The 20,461-nt window shown below is 44.1% G+C and overlaps 1 protein-coding gene across 2 annotated transcripts; it reads left to right on the plus strand.

Moving 5' to 3' along the window:
* Positions 1-353: 353 nt before the first annotated feature.
* On the plus strand, positions 354-16,522 carry CALM1 (calmodulin 1). 2 transcript variants are annotated; one of them, XM_088672693.1, is made up of 7 exons: positions 354-456; positions 4,630-4,660; positions 4,733-4,791; positions 8,093-8,236; positions 12,249-12,355; positions 14,857-14,992; positions 15,439-16,522. In XM_088672693.1, exons 3-7 carry the CDS (start codon positions 4,773-4,775, stop codon positions 15,465-15,467), a joined length of 435 nt encoding a protein of 144 aa, XP_088528819.1. In that variant the 5' UTR covers positions 354-456; positions 4,630-4,660; positions 4,733-4,772; the 3' UTR covers positions 15,468-16,522. The 2 variants fall into 2 exon arrangements, with proteins under 2 accessions (XP_088528819.1, XP_034957794.1); XM_035101903.3 differs by lacking the exons at positions 4,630-4,660; positions 4,733-4,791.
* The last annotated feature ends 3,939 nt before the right edge of the window (positions 16,523-20,461 follow it).

Here is a 20,461-nt window from a genome sequence, read left to right on the forward strand (position 1 = left end):
CAGGAACACGGAAGCCGCCTAAGCCGCGAGCAGCATCTGCTGCAACCCCTGGCAGGCGCTCCGAAACGAATGCGCTGGCGGCGGCGGCGACTGCCCGCCGTTTCCTTGGAGGGAGATGGAGCGCGCCCAGCGACCCCTCTCCTCCTCCTCACCGCCTGCCAGCTGGGCTGGCGGATAGGAGGGAGCGGGGGAGGGGCAGGGGCGGGTGTGGGGAAGGGGGGGCAGGGCTGCCTGCTGCAGTCACTCTGCTGCCACATGCCCCAGTCCCGGGAGGGAGAGAGAAAAAGAAGGCGCTGCTCCGGCGGAGGGATACAGCGCGCCGTATAAAAAGCGCGCCGCGCAGCCTCACACCTACAGCATTTTTGGCGAAGCGAGGAGGCAGCGAGAGCTGAGAGCAGCCGCCCGCCTTCGGCACCTTCGCCCGTGCACAGACAACCGCCATCACCAGCCGCAATGGTAGGTAGCTTTGGACCTGCGAGGAGACGTGCTGATCTAGGCAATCGATAACTTTCCGGGTTGCTTTGGAGCTGGCCTGGAGGAGCACGCGCGGGCTGGCTTCGTTTCGCATTTTTGCAAAAATGGACGAAGAGCATCTGGATCGGCTTGGGAGCGATGGAGGTGGCCGGCTTGCTTTTTTTTCTCTTCCCCTCTTCCTTTCTCCCCTTTACTTTCTCGGAAGTTGCTGTTGCGGCGAGATCCTCTTGGCTGCTGCTGGCTGGAGCCTAACCGGAGCCCGGCTTCTTCTTCCCCTGCCGCTCCCATGCATTTGCTAGCTTCGGCGGCTGCGCCGGGGACTCGATCAGGCCCTCGTCCCGGAGCTCGGCTGGCGAGCTTGTGTGGCTGATCTTCGCGTTGGAGAAGGGTGGGGGGCGCAGCTGGATCGCCGACCCTCTTTGGGCACAGCTGGCCAGGATCGACCGTCTCTTTCGCCTGCCTTCCCCCACCCCATTCACGGTTGCCTGCGCTGCGGGGTCTGCTCGGATGTCCTAAAGGGGGGGGGAGGGAGAACTGACTTGCTCTCCTGACCCTTGATCCTTCTTGCCCAACCCAAATCTTCACCCTCCGACTCCGCCACCCACGTACCCTCTTCCCAGATCCGGGGCTCGTTACAGTTCTTGCTTCCTCCCCGCAGCAAAAGGAAGTTGGGGGGGGGGGGAGAGGATCCGGGGCTGCGGCCGGTTCCTGTCTTTCAGAGAAGCCGCTTTCCCGGAACAGGCGCGCTCTACTTTGCCCCGATGCATGATGAATGCAAGCCGGGTTCCTCGCAGTTCGCGCCTCCGGAGGCTGGGTGGGGATGCTGGAGAGGCCAGCGATCGCGCGGTTTGGAAAGGCTCGGAGAAGCAGAAGCAGCAGCCGACGGCGAGGCCGGCTTGGCTTCGTTTATTTTCTTTCCGCTTTGCATGCGCCCCGGGGCAGATGGCGGAGAAGGCGGCAGTGTGCGCGGGAGGCGCGCCCTGCTGCCGCTGCCCCCGCTGCCCCCCCACTCCACGAGTGAGGGAGTGTTTGAGCCCGCGCCTTGCCCGTGGGCAGACGGTTCCCACGGTGGGGCCTCCGCCTCTCCCGAGGATGGAGGCTGTTGCTTGCGCCTTGCCTGGGGCGCGAGTTTCTCTTCCACACACACCCAGCCTCCATCCCCGCACCGGGGAAAGGGGTGTTTATGTTTACAGCTTGCTTGTAGTTAGTTGGATGGGTCCCAGAAGAGTCGTCGGACGGAGGGTTCCTTCTTTGCAGCTGAGGATGGATTGGGGAGCTGAGCTGAGAAGGGATCTAAGCTGTCACCCGAGCCTCCGCGTGGAAAATCGCAAGGCGGAGAGTGGAGAATACAGACTCCGGCGCGGTCTGACTTCCTGGGGACACAAGACCACTTACTGCAGACCAGGGACACCAAAACACTTGCCTTAGAAAAAGAAAAAGAGCCTCTAGGTTGGACCATAGCTGCCAAGTTATCCCTTTTTTTAAGGGATTTTCTCTGATGCTGAATAGGCTTCCTCGCAAGAAAAGGGAAAACTTGGCAACTATGGGTTGGACTCTGCAGCCCCTCTAGCGCTCTTTCTCTGGCGGCTCCTTTTCAGCCTGTGCTAATGAGTGAAATGACGACTTTTTATTTTACCTCCCAGGGTATATAGAACCAAAGAGAGGTGGGGTTTGTGTTCCTTCCAGATTGCCAAGTGCATTAGGCAAGGGTGTGATCTTCAGTGCATGGCATAGCTGTGGCTGCAGATGGGGGCAAGGCTCCCTACCTTAACACAAATATAAAAATCCAAAGATTTCGGAATATATGAGGCTATAGCAGACAGAGATTTTCCCTTGGAGGGTGGGGAAATTGGAAAAACCAGGCTTTGCTAGAAGGAGGTGGCAGTTCAGAAGGAAGATGGAAACAATCCCAGTTCCTCCACCAGCTGCACTGCGCAGGGGGGAACATCTGCAGTTATTGCGCTGTTTCTCCTTCTCCCCCCACCCCTTTCCCCAAGCCCCTCAAGCGCAGCAGTGCTCAAAAAGCCTTGGGTGATGGCAGCATTACATCATGTCTCCACCTCTTCTTCCTCTCCGGGTCTCCACCCTGACCCCAAGAGGCAGCGAGAGTAGCGGGTGAAAACCTGGGGGTGGTTTTAATAGGGACTCTATTAATCAGTTTCCTGTAAGCCTCAAGGAAGACACTGAAATGAAATTGCTACCTAAGGAGGATCCAGATAAGGTTTAGGTGGGCGTGAGAAGGAAGGTGCACGATCTGCGTACAGCAAAGTGTGTTAGAAGCATAATTGGCAAGATGGGGGTGCCATGAAAAGGATGGTGGACTCCTGTTAGTGTCAAACAAATAGATTTATTGCTTGTGCAGTAGCTGCTTAAGGGGAAGCCTTTATTCCTCTTTTGCACCATGGAAGTGAACTACTTTTTGTGCCATTTTTTGTTTCGTTTTTCTGTGTAACTTGAGTTAACCTCATCCAATGCTGACTTGAGGGTTCCCCCCCCAAGAGCATTTATTAGGTTGTGACCTTTTCATTCAGCCTTTGCCCCTCTTTTTCTTTCTTCCCACAGCAAGACACCAGATATTTGCTGCAATATTGTGACGTCTTGGGGTGTGTGTGTGCTCTGGGTGGAAATCTCTGCTTCGGTTTCCTGGAGCAGAGGATAAGGCTTTGCATGGCCAGATATGAATATGGGCCACGCATGGTGGATCTCCTGCTCCCCCTTCATCCTGTTTAGGAAGGGTGACATCATCAGAACCGACAGCCCCACCTTTTCTCCTTAATTACTTGGATGGGTGGGGTGGCTGCTTCTAGACAGTATTGGTTATCTGGCCATAGCCACGGCACTCTGTGTTTTGTGCCTGCCAGAAAAGGTTGGCAAACAGGGATGCTGCATAATGTAGCAACTTGCAAGTACAAAACCTAGATTATTATCCTTCACATCTCAGGCAGAGTGTTTCCTACACTCTTGCTTCTGTTGATTTGCATCTTTTTCCCTCCTATTAGGTGTGGCCCTGTTTCCTGTTCTGCATTGCTCTGATGTGTTATGTAAATCACTATGTCAACTTGCCTCACTGGAGGGAAATCCACTGCTGGAGTTCTGGGTGGAGATAGGACAGGGTTTCACTTTTAGGTGCCAGCAACAAATGCTGTGGGTTTTTTGTTTTTGTTTTTGTTTTTAAAAAAGAATAGAAAAGCCTGCTTTGGAATGACCTCAATTCAATGGCAAGCCACTGCATTGGTAAATCGGTGGTTGCCAACAAAGGCTTCCAAACCGCAGCTGTGTTTTTGACGCATATGTTCATCTTCAAAGCCCACCCGCAGCAGCCATTTAGCAGCTGTGTCTGTCTGAACTGTCTTGGTGGGGTTTGACCCTGGCAGTGTCAAGACACCTACCTTATGTGAGGTGGAGGAAGTGTTTTCAAGACTACAGGAAGGCAAATTTATTTCTCGGGGGCATGGATGTGATCTGCCCCAAGTTAAGCTTTTCTTTCTCGCTTTTGCCAGAGTTATGTACATAATTTGCACGTCCCATTGAAATTGACAAAGACTTCATAGTTATTCTAAATGCTGCTTGGGTTGTGCTCTGTACTCTTCAGCACACTGACCTCCTAAAACGCAATCCCGTGTTTGTCTTAAGTGGTGATATCTGAGTATGCAGAGTGCTAATGTCAACCAAAGGCCCCAGCTGCCTTAAAATTAAGACTTTATCCAAAAATGGAAAGCAAGCTTTTAAATTAGTCCTGAATATGTCTTACTGTGGTCGGTTTTTAGAGGGAGCATTGCTAGATGGCCCACATCATGCATTGCATCATGCTAAGACCAACGGCCTCTTGGCTGTAATGAAACCATGATACGAAATTAATCTGGGTAGGATCTGTTCCTTGATCACTGATGTTGCAGGTTCTTGCTTCCCTGTCTTGGCAAGCTACCATTCTGGCTGGGCACCCTGTGCACGCTCCTGCTGTGCTGCCTCAATCCTGTTTGTTCTCCCTTTAGTGGACGGAGCGATGATTTTGTTGCCAATCGCTTCTGGATGTGCCAAACATTAACATAACATTATGCCGCCTTGCCTCTGAATTGCAATTGCATCTTGTGGTTTTGACTGACATAGCTACAGGTAAAAACAATGTTCTGAAATACTTTTCTATTCTTTACGTAGGCCGATCAGCTGACCGAAGAACAGATTGCTGGTAAGTATCCTAATTGGAGGGAGATGGTTTCTGTTGGCCTAGCAACCTATTCTGAATACAAAAATATTGCAGAACATTCTTGGTGGCTGCTATCGCTTGGCTGTTTCTCAGGATGGTACATTCCTATCTGAGTAGGTTGATTTTTTGGTGTTTTTATAAAAAAAATTGGCAGGAAAATGTTTCCCACTTTGTACTATATTTCTTGAACATATGCATAATATATTAATTTATCACCATTGTCATTTAAACATACTGGTTGATCATGCATCCCTTGTCACTCTTCTTGTGCATGATACAATTACGGTATATCTGGATCAAGGAAAATGGTTGCAGCCAATGTCAGTTCTACTCAAGAGTAAACCCACTGATGTGAATAACTTTGGTCCATTAGTATCCGTGGGTTTACTCTGAGTAGAATTTACTTGGATACAACCCAAGGAGGGAAATAGTAGAATAGATGGATTTGTTTGACTCTTTCTGTACATGTGCAATAACGAAAATAACAAAATAATCACTTACTTGAAGATAAAATGCCCAGGAGCTGGCAGTTACTCTTGTCAGTTGGTACTCATTTGAAAGTTTGGATCGGTGGAAGTTGCACAAAGCAAGCACAAAATCACCCAAAGTCCATAAGGATCACTCAGTGGAGTACAGGAGACTGGCTTTCCCCAGATCTGATTTGCCAGTTCTTGAGTCCAATAGGCAACCCACAATAATAAATACAGCACATGCATTTGGACAATCCTCAAAACCCTTGATTGGAGAACTGCAAATTCCCTTCTCCTCCCACATGGAACTTAATTCCAGGCTTAATCAAACCATAGTTTCTGCTCTGTTTGTGCAGGACTAGGACTAGAGGAAGGCTATTGCACCGTCTTGTGGGCAATTGCACTGACTAGGGCGGCCTCCCGACATTTTGGATTACAACTCCCATCAGAAACAGCCAGCATAGCTGTTGGTTGGCAGAGGCTGAACTAAACCAAGTGTGGGCTGTCTTCTTCTCCTCCTCCCCTCTAATCCATTTTCCATCCCTATGCATTTTATTCTTGTCAAACCCCACAAGCTGATGTAGCACAGTGGCTAGAAGACAGAGCTGCGATATGAATTAGGATGTCTTTGGTTCAGTCCTCACCTCTGCCATGAGTTAACTTGAAACATTGTTGGATGGCGACGACGCTGTTGGGCTGAGATTGCTAGAATCTCTATGCATATTAGGATCTTTTAAACAGTTATATAGGAAACTGTCTAATATAAAACCAGACAATTAGTCACTTTAGCCTAGTGCTCTGAACAGTAGTGGCTCTCTTTCAGATTTGGGGTTTGGTGTCTTTCTCAGCCCTACTTTGAGATGCCAAGGATCTAGAGTGGATCTTTTTGTATGCAGAGCATATGCTCTGTCAATGAGCTTTGGCACTTCTCTAAAAGACCTGATGATGAACTGTTACTAAAGAACATAAGCACCTTGCTGAACCAATTCGAGAGTCCATCCTGTCCATAACTTTTTGCAACAACCCCAGCAACAAAAATTGGCCAGTGGTTCATTAGTAGACCACCATATAACATCTGCTCACCCCTGGACCAAAACATGGTAGTTCATGCAGTCGGAACCCAAGCATTGCTGGTTTGATGATGTGCATTTTGTGAGACAGATGCTTATTAACATATACTTAACAGTTCCTCCAGCTTGGTATGAATTGCTCCAAGCACAGTAATGTAGTATAGTGGCTGAAATCACAAGCCTGCTATGAGTCTACTTGGGCATACCTCTCCTTCCCTGCTACCCAGTCCCCTGGCCTGCAGCATACAGAGATTAGAAACCCATTTTGCTGGGTTGTTCTATGGATTGTGTTGTACTGAGTACTATGAAAACATTCTTAAAGTGTTAAGTATTGTTGTTTAATATCAGTGGTGCAGAGGCCTTTACATAATCATGTCTACCATATCTTGAGTGCAACAGCTGGTCTTAATCAAAGACAATGTTAGTTGTTTTTTTAAAAAGAAAGAAATATTATTTTTGTTTTGTTTGAAGACTAAGAGCTCAGTGTTAATTGACAGCTTGTCTCACCATAAAGACAATTCCTGTTCATCAGTTACAGAAAACTGGACTTACTGACTTGAATATTTTTGAGCCATAGTGAACGGTTTTGGGTGTGAGAGACTTTTGAGGTTCAAATCTCCACTTGGCCATGATTGCTTATAAGGTTCTCTGCTGTCTTTCAACCTGACAGGCTTCGGGTTTGAAGTGGGTGTTGTGAAATTGCATTTAACACACACACACTCTGTGCTGCATTGTATGCTAAAGAATTATGCTGGCTGGTTAAAGAAATAAATTGTGGTTAATGTGCTGCAGTTCATAACAATGGGGAGCTTGTATTATTTGAACAACTGACATGAACTGGGTAGGGGAGGGTAAAAAAGATGTTAACCCGAGAGACATTGACTCTGAACAGAGGTTGCTAATGGTTACAGAAGGAGTTTGGTGTAACTGTCCCCTGGTTACCACATAACACTGGGCTATGGCTTTTGATCAGTTTGAATGTGTGAGCCCAGCCAAGCAGACTAGCCATGATCTGCTTTCTGCCAACAAACAACAGTGGTTTGTTGTTGGCTTACAAACTATGGCTTGTTTTTAAGCTATGGTTTGGACCCAACAACCTTGTTTAACCCTGTTTTTTGGCTGCCCCACCCCAGATCCTTACCAACCTACAAAGGGATGAGACATGAGCTGCTGAAAAACAAAATAAACCTTAGAGAAACATGACAAGGTTTGTTTGGTCATCTGTGAAGCCACTTCGGTTGAATAAACTTTGATTAAAACAAACCATGGATTAGTGTTATGTGCAAACACTGCCATTGGAAATTTACTTTTCTGCCTAACAATCAGTAATGCCAGAACTGGTTTTTTTCATACCTGTATCCCACCTTCCTCAATTTACTCAGAACATGGGAGTTAGTTGCACAGCACCCATATAACATAGGTCGGGCTGAGAGAGGGAGATTGGTCCAGGTTAGCTTCATGGCTGAGTGGTGTTTTTGAAACCCCAGTCTGGTACCCTCCTTTTTTGGACTACCATCATCATTGGTCATGCTGTCTGATTGGAAGTGTATTGCAAAACCTCTGGAGGATGCCATGTTGGGACAGGTTACAGCCCATGCTGTCTCATTTACTCCCAACAACAAACAGTATCCATAGGACAAGCAAATTGATACTTCCAAGCAAGGTATTAAAACAGTTTTATGCAGCATTGGTGTCCAGTAATGTAGCTCTGTATATTCTCAATCAGATTTGCATATGTAAATTATCAACAAGGTTGAACATGGTCTTAATTTGTCTACGGGGGATCATCGTTTGAACTAAGCAGTTTACAGCTGATAATACCCTTGGTGTCAGTCACGGTGCTAAATGCGACGGGTCTTTTTTCTGTCCTCCAGAGTTCAAGGAAGCCTTCTCTCTATTTGACAAAGATGGTGATGGCACCATCACAACAAAAGAACTTGGGACAGTCATGAGGTCGCTGGGTCAAAACCCAACAGAAGCAGAGCTACAAGACATGATCAATGAGGTAGATGCTGATGGTAAGCATTTTGAAGAGGTGAACTTCTTACCATTGCTGCATTAACATAGCGCCTCAATTTTGGAAATGCTTAGTTGTAGAAATCCTATGAAACGCTGGATTTCTTGTTCAAAATGCTTTTAAGCTCCTACTAAGTACAGCTATGACTTAATAAATGGTTATTCGTACATAAATCATGGTGGCATTTTAGGTGAACAGGTATAGGGATATATATGTGTGTGTGTGTGTCTACTGGGAATTTCTCTCTTTTTAGGTTGGCTCAAAGTAAAATATAGTGGTACCATTACTTTTCTTGATACTGTCCAGATCAGGTGACATATTAGTACTCCTCTGCTTTTCTTTGGTCAGACCTCATCCAGAATTCTGCATCTAGTTCTTGATCCTGCAGTTTAAGAAGGATATACAGTATATTAAATATAATTCACCTGGAGGAGAGTGACAAAGTTGGTGAGTTTCCTGGAGAGGAAATTCTGGTTGGCTAGTGTGAGAATCAGATGCTGAACTAAATGGACTATTGACCTGATTCATCAGAATAAGAAATTCTGTGAGGAAAGGTTGAATGAGTTGAATTTTTGGTCCAAAGTTGGTCCAAAGTTGATGAACCTCTGATTCTCCATATGTTGCTTGACTCTAGTTGCCAGGGATAATAGGAGTTGTAGTCCGGCAAAAATTGGGAGGGCCAAAGATCTAGAGTAAAGGAAGAAATGAATGACGAAACAAATTTGTTCCCTGCTGCTCCAGAGGGTTGGAACTGAACCTGTGGATTCAGATGGCGAGAAAGAGGATTTCAGTTAAACAGGAATAACTTCCCAATGTTATTATTTAATTTCTTTACCACTTGGAATATTAAGAATATCTCTTAAGTGGTATACAGAAAATTGAAGCAATAACAGAAAATTTAAAACAAAATATTACAAAAATATGCAGTCTCATATAAAATGTTACATTAATATAAAGTTACTAATATATAGAAATCAACTCATTCTCCTTCTGACATACCTTCCCTCTCAGCCTTCAAGTTCTCACCCAAGGCCCAAACAGACTCTCAGCTCACCCACAAAAGTCTCACAATGAGAAGGGTCCCTGGAAACAGCAGACACCATCCTAGTCTCTCACTGTAGATTTGCATTTTATGGGCAAGCCCAAGGTGGATGGTCCTTCCTCAGGCTGCTCGTACCTGTGTCCCATTCAGCTGCACTCTTCACACTCAGTTCAGGTACAGCAGGTTTGTTCATTTTCCCAAAGGGTCCAGATATTATGGGGAAAGAGCCCCCTTCCTCTCACAGCTCTTTCTTGATCCTCTGTTCTCTTCCTCCAATACTATGAGTTGATTGACAGTGGGGCAGGCTCTCCTTTGCTAATAGGTTTTTTTTTTAAGCAGAGGCTGCATGACTACCTATGAGGAATGCTGTAGACTATAGACTACCTTTGATGTCCCTTCCAATGCTTATGATTTGCAGAGCCAGGCAGCTTTCTGGCAGCTACCCTATGATCCTCTCGTCTCAGCCTCCTAAAAAGAAACACCTGGAAGGAGGGGGACCAAAAATATATACTGTATGAGAAATTCCTCCTGAAAAAGTCCCTGTTGAAACCGCATGGGTGTTGTGCAAGAACTTAGTGACTAAGATCCCAGATGGCACCACAGAGGCTAATTGGAGGTGATCCAAGATTATGTGCTAATGTTTCATATGTTCTTAATCATGGGTCCCCAACCTTCTTGGGCCAGGGGCCCGCCTGGAAAATCTAAGATTGTTAATGCGCACCACAAATACCCATTTCACAGGAGAAAAACTGACTGCGTTCAGAGCCTCATTGCAATACAGTTATACCCCTCCTGCAAACAAATTAAACAGAGGCAAAAAGCAGGCAGTTCCTCCCCCGCTGCTTCCAACTAATAAAACAAAACTGCTGGAGGGGTATCACAGAATTCTAGAGTTGGAAGGGACCATGAAGATCATCTAGTCCAACCCTAAGCTTGTGCAGGGATATTTCACTCAACATGGGGCTCGAACCCATGATCCTGAGATTGAGTCTCATGCTCTTAACAACTGAGCTATCCCTCAATCCCTCAGGATAGACAGCCTTGTGGGTAACTAGGGGTGTCTGAGGGTGACATGATGCCCAAGAGTATATGTTGGCAACTCCAGTTCCAAGTAGTATATCTGTTGTGTATATGTATATTGTGAATATATATAGAATATATAAACATTCTACTGGTGTTACACATACAGTACAGTGGTGCCTCGCAAGACAAATTTAATTCATTCTGTGAGTCAATTCGTTTTGCGAAAAATTCATCTAGCGAATCCCATAGGAATGCATTGAAATTTTATATATTTTTTGCCCATAGGAACGCATTAATTGAATTTCGGTGCATTCCTATGGGAAACCGCGATTCGCTAGATGAATTTTTCACAAAACGAATTCGTCCAGCGAGGCAACCTCCACTCGAAAAATCTCTTTGTTAAGCGAAAAATTCGTCTTACAGGGCATTCGTCTCACAGCATTTGTTGTATTTTAAAGTTTATTTTTAAAGAGGTTTTTCGTCCTGCTATCGACACCATAAACAGATTACCTATCACTAACATTTGACTAACACATCTTATCCCCATTGGGATTCAACAACAACCATTATTTAAGAAATGGTTCAGTTGGCATCAATTCTACTAAAAAGGGAGGGTAGAGCTTAATTTGAGGGAATTTCTTGGGATTTTGTGGGCCTGTTCAGCAAATTGCTGTTGAAAGCATGGAGCATGTTAAGTCATGTACCAAGTGAAATGGTCACAGTATTGCCTCATTTTAAGGGCAACCAAAGAACATGTACCTATTTCTGGGGGTTGGTAATAGAATTGTTGGCCACTTCTATGTTCTCTTGAACATCATAAGAGCCTGCTTGGTGAGTCCTGCATTCTGTTCTCACTGTTGCCAACCAGATGCTTGTGGGAAACCTGGATGCAGGACCTGAATGCAAGATTTTAATAGTAGAGATGGAAGCTATTGCTTCTGGATCTAAACCTATTGGAGCTTATGAAGTTGCAGGAGTGCCCCTAGTGGGCAGGAGGTGACAACGCTAGAGAGTTCATTTGTTGGCATTGTATTTTCCTAACAATAGCTCAATTCAAAATGCATTGGAACACCTCCTAAACAATCTTAAAGAGTCATTCTGAAGTGGCCCGGCTTCTTACATGTCTAGATCAATACCTGGTCTTTCAACTGACACTGTAAGCTGTAAAGCCCTCACAGCACTTCTAAGTAGTGTCAGTATATTAAATACACCAGTTACCAGCTTGACCCATGGTAGTGATTCAAGGAGAAGAATTAGAGTAGCTCCAAGTTTGCTGGAGTTTCAGGTTGTAATGGCAATCTGGAGAATAATCCTGTTGGAAGGTGAACCAACTGTAAAGGATGTTAAATCAAGTTAGGCTGGTCTCATTCACATATATTAACAGAACAACCATGCTTTTAGGACAGGGATGTGGAACCTCAGGACCAGGGGCTGAGTGCAGTTCTCTAGACCTTTTTGTCCCTCAAGTCTCTCCCTAGCCATGCCCCTTCTCTCCTTCATCTTCCTTTGCACCCTCCTTCAGTGCTTTTGCCTAGCTAGAAAGGGTCCTTGGACTCTGATCATTCTGCTTGCTTTCCTGGATGAAAGATAGAGAGGGGTGTGTGTGTGTGTGTGTGTGTGTGTGTGTGTGTGTGTGTGACAACAGCCCTTTGGTACAGAGGTAAAACGGACATCCATTGCTCTGCCCACTTTTGCTTCTGGCCTTACCTACAGCTCTGGCCCATGGCTCCCTGGAAGGCTGCATAATAAGGAATGTTGTGTTCAGGCTGAAAAAATGTTCCCCACCCCTGTTCCTGGTAAACAAGTTGAGATTTGTTAACTTTGAAAGCAAACTCTGTTGTCATAAAGGGAAAAGGAGTGTGTTTGCCATTTTTTAAATAAAGTTTTTTTAAAGTAAGTTTTGCTATAACTTATTCTCTTCTCACCACCACCCCTTTTTAATTTAAAGGCAATGGCACTATTGACTTCCCTGAGTTCTTGACCATGATGGCCCGAAAAATGAAAGACACAGACAGCGAGGAAGAAATTCGTGAGGCATTCAGAGTCTTTGACAAGGTATATTTGGAGGAATTACCTGGGTGTTTGGGCTGTCTGAGTTGCAATGACTTTGTAGAAGGCCATAATCAAATTTTTACTGGGTCACTTACTTGGTCTAATTTACCAAACCAGCTTTTTTGGGAACAATAAATTTTTGGGAACAATAAATATGACAGTTCCCACTGCAAGGGCAAAAGGCATTCTGTTTTTTTTATAAATGATTTTTATTCAATTTTCAAAACACACATAATATAACAAAACAAAAAACATACAATATCACAACAGACACTTTAACACAATAACAACCCTACACATATAACTTTAACGTTCCACCTTTCCCTCCTCCAATTCTTCTTTTCCCTCTTTTTCCAGGGTGCTCTTTAAAATCTTCGAAGCAGCCCCTGAATTTTCTCACCTCCTGAATATATACTTTCAATTCCTGTCTGTTTTCCAAAATTAGTTTTGACAAATTCTCATAGAAGAAATCCATTGTTATGGCTTCCATCTCAGCCTGAAGGTCACGGCAGGGTGAAAACAGGAAATTGTGGGGGGGGGGGTGTATTCAATGTATCCAGATGAAAAGAGAAAGTAAAAAGTATCCTCCATTTTAATGTCGCAATATATTCCTGCAGCACTGCCCCGGGGTGTCACTTACAAGTTCAAATCTTCAAACTTTGCAGGGCTTTAAAATATAGTCAAATTCTTCCCCCCTTCCCCCGCATCTGAAGATTTCATCCCTTCCTTTGGCAGTTTCGCAACTTTTTAAGCTGTTTTCTGACTTCCGGTATACGTCCTTGCTTCCTAAATTCCTCAGTGGATAGGGACCGGCTTCCCTTTTTTAAATCCCTTTCCCGTGGCCAAATTTTTTCAAATTGATTCAAATAAATCAGTACTCACGGTAGAGTCCTTTAAACAAATTTTCCTTTGGAAGAATTGAGCACTCAAACCCCGCAGTCCTGCAGCTTCGTGCTGTCAAAGGGAACGATCTTAATCCAAATGCGCTGCCGCTCCGACCTCCTCGCTCTCAGGGGCTCAAAACAGAGCCTTGCCTGGGAGGGGGGAGCAGCTTTTGCGCCCAGCCGGATGTCTATGTCCCCAGAACGCTCAATCTGGGGTTTTTCCGGGGGTCCGCTTCAGCAAAAGCCATTCTGGAAAGCTTGAAGGAGGACCATACAACCATTTTGAGATGAGCATCTACAAAAATATAGAACATGACAAATGTCAGACAACCAGGATTGACTGATGTTTCCTGAGTACATGCTCTGTGGCAAATTGTTCGGTTTGTTGCTCTGTAATGTGTGAAATGACTCTTCCCCTTAGACTCAGCGGAATTATCAGTAAGGGAGGAGGAAAGCTTGTTGCATCAGTATTTATCCCATTGAATGAGGTTAGTCTGAGAGGGGGTAATTTCCCCATGGAGGGTTGTGGCTATGTAAACAACTGAGGCCTAGTCTCCCTGGCCTAAATTTGAATATCTGGTCCCCACTGCATGTAGTGCCCCTTGTGAAGCAAATTCCCCTGTATTGATGTGTTAAGGGCTCTTCCCAAACCGTGATCTCATGTCTGAAATAGGCCAATGACTCAACAATGCAAATTTGCCCAGATTTTTTAGTAATAACCCCACCACCACCACACACACTGGACTTCTTTGTACTGTTGGTATACCAGATAACATCAATTGCAGGGTTCTGGCTTAAATAAAATGCCCTGCTAAATAGAGGGGGGGGGAATCTGAGGAACTACATGATTAGTGCCATATATACCCAGCAGGACTTCTGGACCATCTTTTTTAAAATAGCAGTTTCCCATCCTGCATGAATCCTGTTTTAAAAACTGGTTCAGGGGATTTCAAAAGTGGTTAGTAATGCCATTGGCTTGTGGCTGACATTCAAAAAGAAACAGATTAAGTTTTTGTGAACGATGTGAAGCTGATTGTGTGAACCAAGTTGGGGTGTGACCCCAATAATTTCAGTGTTATTTACTTCCATGATCTTATTCTGTCACAGTCTTGATTTGTTCCCTTTGAATGGGAGTTGTGGGGAATATTCCACCACTCCCAGCTTTTACTAATCATTGGACTTGCCTGTAGAGTGGAGTCAGGGGGTGGGAACCTCCCACCAAATGAAGCAAAACAATGACCCCAGCAGCTTCCCTTGCATCAAGAGTTTTGCATCAAAGAGTTTTGTTGAATGATTATTCAATGGCTATCTTGACATTTCTTAAGTGGTTCCATACTAGAGGTAGCTTCATAAGGCGGGCAGAGAGGTTGTGGACAGAATTCTGATGTTAAATCTGTTTCCTAAAGAATTGTTCCATCAAGGTAACAAAAATAAGCGGCTTGAGAACTGCAGCTTGCTGAGTCAGACTTCAGTTCCTTAGTTCCTTGGATGAAAAGTGGGATAGGAATGTAGTAGGATTTTTAGTTGGCTTGAGAAGTTCAGAGTGGGTTACAACCTCCACTGGGTTTTTTTCAAAAAATCTTTACCGTAATCTCAATCCTCTGTCACTTGTTTTTCCAGGATGGCAATGGTTACATCAGTGCGGCAGAACTACGTCATGTTATGACAAACTTAGGAGAGAAGCTAACGGATGAAGAAGTAGACGAAATGATCAGAGAAGCAGATATTGATGGAGATGGACAAGTCAACTATGAAGGTGAGGTGTGGTTTCCTCTGTAGCTATTTATTAGCACTGTGCAGGAATAAGGAACACAGGGCCTTCCAGATGTTGTGGGACGTCAATTCTTGTCTACCTTAGCCAGCATGGCAAGTTGGAGGTGAGGGAAGTTGTGGACAAGCAACAGCTGGAGGACCAGTGGTTCCCCATTGATGCCCTAGTATAGTGTTTCTCAAACCTGGGTTTCCAGATCTTTTTGGACTACAATTCCCATCATCCCTGACCACTGGTTCTGCTAGCTAAGGATGATGGGAGTTGTAGTCCAAAAGCTAGAGACCCAAGTTTGGGAAACCCTGCCCTACTAGAAGATGTAGGTTGCTCACTTTCTTTGCTTGTCCCATAATTTCGGTGTTTGCCGAAAGCTATTTATAGTACTTGCTTTCAAAATGCATTAAAAGTAGTGGGATTTCTTTTGTCTCTTTCAGAATTCGTACAGATGATGACTGCAAAATGAAGAGACTTCCTTTCACCTTTTTTTTTCCTCTAGAAGAATCAAATTGAATCTTTTACTTACCTCTTGCAAAAAAAATATAATGTTCATTTATTCATTCTGTTTCTGTATAGCAAAACTGAATGTCAAAATACCTTCTGTCCACAAACTGCATGTAATGGTTGGTGGTCCTGTTCCCAAAAAAGATCGAGTTAAACTTATCAGTTTTTTCCAATATAAATAATTGTACTACCTTTTAAAAATAAGAAAGCACTTAGTGAACTCAAAGTTCCATTTGCTAATGACAATTACACTGTTTGGGCTCGCCAGTTTTTCATGCATGCAGCTTGAAAATTGAGCACAGTCAGATGTTTGTATTAAAACAGTTTTTAAAAAAAGAGAGGAAAAAAACACACCAAATCTTAAAAAAATATATTAAATAATCATCCACTCTTTTGTCCAAAAGTGGATTCTGGCTCAATTTGTAGTTATAAAATTGTCATAGCTGGTTTACTTTCAAATTGGTCTATACCTCAGGATGGTATGCAGCAAAAATAGTTGAAGGATGCAAAATGTTTAGAAGGAATCTTTAGAAGGATGCAAAATGTTTAGAAGGAATCCCCCCCCCCAAAAGGTGGAAAAGATTATCCTGTATGTAGAAGCAGTGTCCTCCCCCCCCACCCCCAAATGCAGCGGAGGTTATGGGTGGCATGTCTGTTAACATTAGTTTTAATATTGTCTGCATTGCACTATTGTGAAACGGGTGTTGGGCTGTTACCGTTCACAAAACTTTTATTTTTTATTTAAAAAAAGAGAACCTCCATCAAGGGGCGGGAGCATTTTTTGGACATACAACTCTCTCTCTCCTTCTCTCTCTCTCTCTCTCTCTCTCTCTCTCCCTCCCTCCCCCCCCCTCTTTTGCATTTTTTAAAAACCTGCCGTAATGAGACTTGGAGCTGGCGGGGTAGCCTGTGGACTTCAGCACAACTATCAACATCGCTGTTCAAGATATTACAGTTATGTCCATTCCAAGTTGTAAATGCTAGTCTTTTTTTCCAATAAAAGACCATTAACTTAAAGGTGGTGTTACATGCTTCGTAAAAGCCGAAACTATATATCTATATACGTACGTGTATGTGTTGTATATATAATATATATGTATACAGTATATATATATATATATATATATATATATATATATATATATATATATATGCACACACACACACATAAATATATATACAATTTGAGAGACGAAACCAAAAAATTAAATAAAGGAGGCAGTAGGAAGGGGAAATAAATGTGTTCTGTGAATGACTTGCTGCTAAATTATAATGCACATGTATGCAATAACTTAACCCGTTTAACGTTTCTTCAAGATGGCAAGAACTGACCTCTTGTAACCCAAGACCTTTGCTATAAATAAATGAACTTGTGCTTGCCTTTCATATTTATGACAATCTTAATTCAGTGGCTTGCAAAACTGGCTTGATTCTAACTCAGCGTTCTGTAGTTTGCAGGGAAGTGGCACTGTTTTTTCTCCTGTCACCTGTGTTTAGCTGGAATGCTGGGCTTTTATATATATATATATAGAAAGGGACACTTTTGAAGGTGTCCATGCTCCACCCCAAAAATAAAATGAAATGAAAAATTACTAACCACTCATCCTGTTGGAAGATGCATAGAAGCAAGTTATCAAGCATGATTAAGAATTTGGGTGAGGGTGGAAATGTGGAACAGGCAGAACAGCTTTCAACATGGGAGTCCAACAAAGGTGTGCTAGGAGCAATTTTTAAATACAAATGCAGGGGCTTTCCTTACATGCAGTATTGTTTCTACAGAGAGATCCAAATTACACACTGAACAAAAAAGAAGCTGAACTCTGGGACTGCCAGGGTTCCTTGCTCATTTTATTTATTACATTTACCCCTGTTCTCCAAGGAGCTAAAAGTGGTGTACGTGGTTCTCCCTTTCCCCATTTTATCTTCACAACAACCCTGTGTGGTTACGCTGAGTGAATGACTGGCCTAAGGTCACCCAGCCAACGTCATGCTCAAGTGGGGATTTGAACCCTGGTCTCCCAGGCTCTAGTCTGACACTGTAACCACTATGCCACACAGTCTTGTCTTCTACAGAAAGAGATGGAGAACTGAAACCCTGAGCACTGCATTTCCTGTTCAGCTACAACTGCTTTTTAAAGCTTGTTTCTGCAGAACTTGAAAGTTGGGTTCAATAGCAGTATAGAGCTTGGGCAATACCAGTAGCAAGAAAAAATATATACACCAGAATATGTATAGCATAAAACTTCTGTTCTCCTGCATTATCTAGGCTATGCTTCTGCAGAATATGTGTCTGTACTGGGGGAGGTAGGGGACATTGTAAGTAAAGAGTGTGAAGAACAGGGAAAGTTCTCTGGGTGATGCTTCTCACTAGAAGAAACTGCAGCTCTGTAGAATCCTAGTTCCTAAAGACCAGGAATCAAAAGACACATGAAGAACCAGGTGAATGCTTCCTTGCTGCAACAAGACCTAAGGTCTCCCCAGCTGTTGGACACTCATGAGCTCTGACCAGTGCTCAGGGTTTATGGAAGTTGTGATCTCAACAATATCTGGAGAGCCGCAGGTCCTCCACTGCTGCTTTATGTTGTTGTTTAGTCGTGTCCGACTCTTCGTGACCCCATGGACCAGAGCACGCCAGGCACTCCTGTCTTCCACTGCCTCCCGCAGTTTGGTCAGACTCATGTTTGTAGCTTCGAGAACACTGTCCAACCATCTCGTCCTCTGTCGTCCCCTTCTCCTAGTGCCCTCCATCTTTCCCAACAACAGGGTCTTTTCCAGGGAGTCTTCTCTTCCCATGAGGTGGCCAAAGTATTGGAGCCTCAGCTTCACGATCTGTCCTTCCAGTGAGCACTCAGGGCTGATTTCCTTCAGAATGGATAGGTTTGATCTTCTTGCAGTCCATGGGACTCTCAAGAGTCTCCTCCAGCACCATAATTCAAAAACATCAATTCTTCGGCAATCAGCCTTCTTTATGGTCCAGGTCTCACTTCCATACATCACTACTGGGGAAACCATAGCTTTAACTATACGGACCTTTGTCGGCAAGGTGATCTTTGTCTGCTTTTTAAGATGCTGTCTAGGTTTGTCATTGCTTTTCTCCCAAGAAACAATCGTCTTTTAATTTTGTGACTGCTGTCACCATCTGCAGTGATCAAGGAACCCAAGAAAGTAAAATCTCTCACTGCCTCCATTTCTTCCCCTTCTATTTGCCAGGAGGTGATGGGACCAGTGGCTATTATCTTAGTTTTTTTTTGATGTTGAGCTTCAGACCATATTTTGCACTCTCCTCTTTCACCCTCATTAAAAGGTTCTTTAATTCCTCCTCACTTTCTGCCATCAAGGTTGTGTCATCTGCATATCTGAGGTTGTTGATATTTCTTCTGGCAATCTTAATTCCGGTTTGGGATTCATCTAGTCCAGCCTTTCGCATGATGAATTCTGCATATAAGTTAAATAAGGAGGGAGACAATATACAGCCTTGTACTCCTTTCCCAATCTTTCCCCACTTTATAGCTTTCTTTCCTTTCCCTGCTTTATAGCAACTCCTAATTGAGGCCACTGTTGCTGTTGCAGATAACTGGCTTACCCACAGCTACTTGGTGGATTTGGTTTTCGGACCTCTTGGTTCCAGGTCTGCAGCAACATGTAAGGGATCTGCAGCCCATATTGGTGGTCAGACAGGTAATACGGTAAATGTGTCGTACAGTATTTCCAAATAGGCATGCACTTTAGGAAGCAGCAGGTCATAGCTTACTAGGCTGCATGCCTTTGCTTATTGCACACAGCCGGCATGCCAAACAAACACTCCCAGGCAGCAAGCTGTGGCGTAGCAAGTTCTGCCAGTTCTCTGCTGCAATATAATAGCGCGCTGTAGCTAACGCTTGCATAGCTGTATTTTATTTATTTTTTGTCCTGCTTCTGTCCTTCAAGGGGATGCCTCTGAAAAGGTTTTTAAGACTTTGCCAATGCTGTGGGAAGAATTAAATGAGGATCTCTCCCTTTGCAGCACACAGAGCATTGGGAGCAATCCATTCCAGTAGGAACAGAAAAACAAGATTGGTGTTAGTGGAGATAGCGACAGCCCCTTCTCATAACATGCCTTTGTGGTGGCATCCGTTGCCCCTGTAGGTGAGGTGATGGGTGAAAATGCACTCCCGTGTCTCAGAGCAGCTGCTACTCCAAACAATGACTCCTTTGCAATCATCAAGTGCTGTAAATGTTACTGATACATACTGATCACAAATGATAAGGATTCCAGTCTCGCAATCGCTTGATGTTTTTAAGCATCAGGCCATGCAGAAATTAATATTAAGCAGAACAAGAACTGCAACAAGAAAGACCTGGTTTTCTATCTCTCGTTAAACAACAGGCAACATGCTCAGTCCTCGTTGGGCCATTTTGGGCGGGTTTTTGTTGTTTTGCTCCTTGAGAGTTATTTTCTAATTTGTTTATTTGTTTATTTGTTTATTTTTAAATCTACAGACTTGGAGTTCCTGGATAGCTACTGCCGGTCATTGTAGACAAGGTTAGGTTAGATGGGCCCATGGTTGCACTTTGTATAAGGCAGCTTCCTCTGTTCCTACCTTTTTTGTGGGGTTTGTGTGTGTCATCTTTCTAATGCAATGCTTATCTGCTCTGTCAAAAACAACCCTTTCATGAGCAAAAGAGGTTCCCTTCCTCTGCTCCTTTCAATGGAACAGCAACACTTTGTATCCAATCTGTAATATGGAAAATATATTCATGAGGTGGAGATTTCTGAATATATCTTGGTTCATAACAATCCGGGGATCAGGAAGGAATCTGTTGATTTTACTCAGTTTAGTAATCCGGAGGAGTATTTTCATACCTGAGCCTTAAATAGGTGTTTGTGTCTCCCACCGCCATAGTGGAAATCTGCCGGCTTTGCTGGCTTGAGTGAATTTTTGATTTTAAGTGGTTCCGGCTTCTGCTTTCTATCCT

This window comes from Zootoca vivipara, chromosome 1 (assembly GCF_965207765.1).
Source record: "Zootoca vivipara chromosome 1, rZooViv2.hap1.1, whole genome shotgun sequence".
NCBI lineage: Eukaryota > Metazoa > Chordata > Lepidosauria > Squamata > Lacertidae > Zootoca > Zootoca vivipara.

What these genes read in the sequence shown, in the direction of transcription:
- CALM1 (XM_088672693.1), top strand. An exon ending in CATTCAGAGTCTTTGACAAG is followed by an intron (nt 12,356 to 14,856) that starts GTATATTTGGAG and finishes TTGTTTTTCCAG; the next exon opens with GATGGCAATGGTTACATCAG. An exon ending in TGGACAAGTCAACTATGAAG is followed by an intron (nt 14,993 to 15,438) that starts GTGAGGTGTGGT and finishes TGTCTCTTTCAG; the next exon opens with AATTCGTACAGATGATGACT.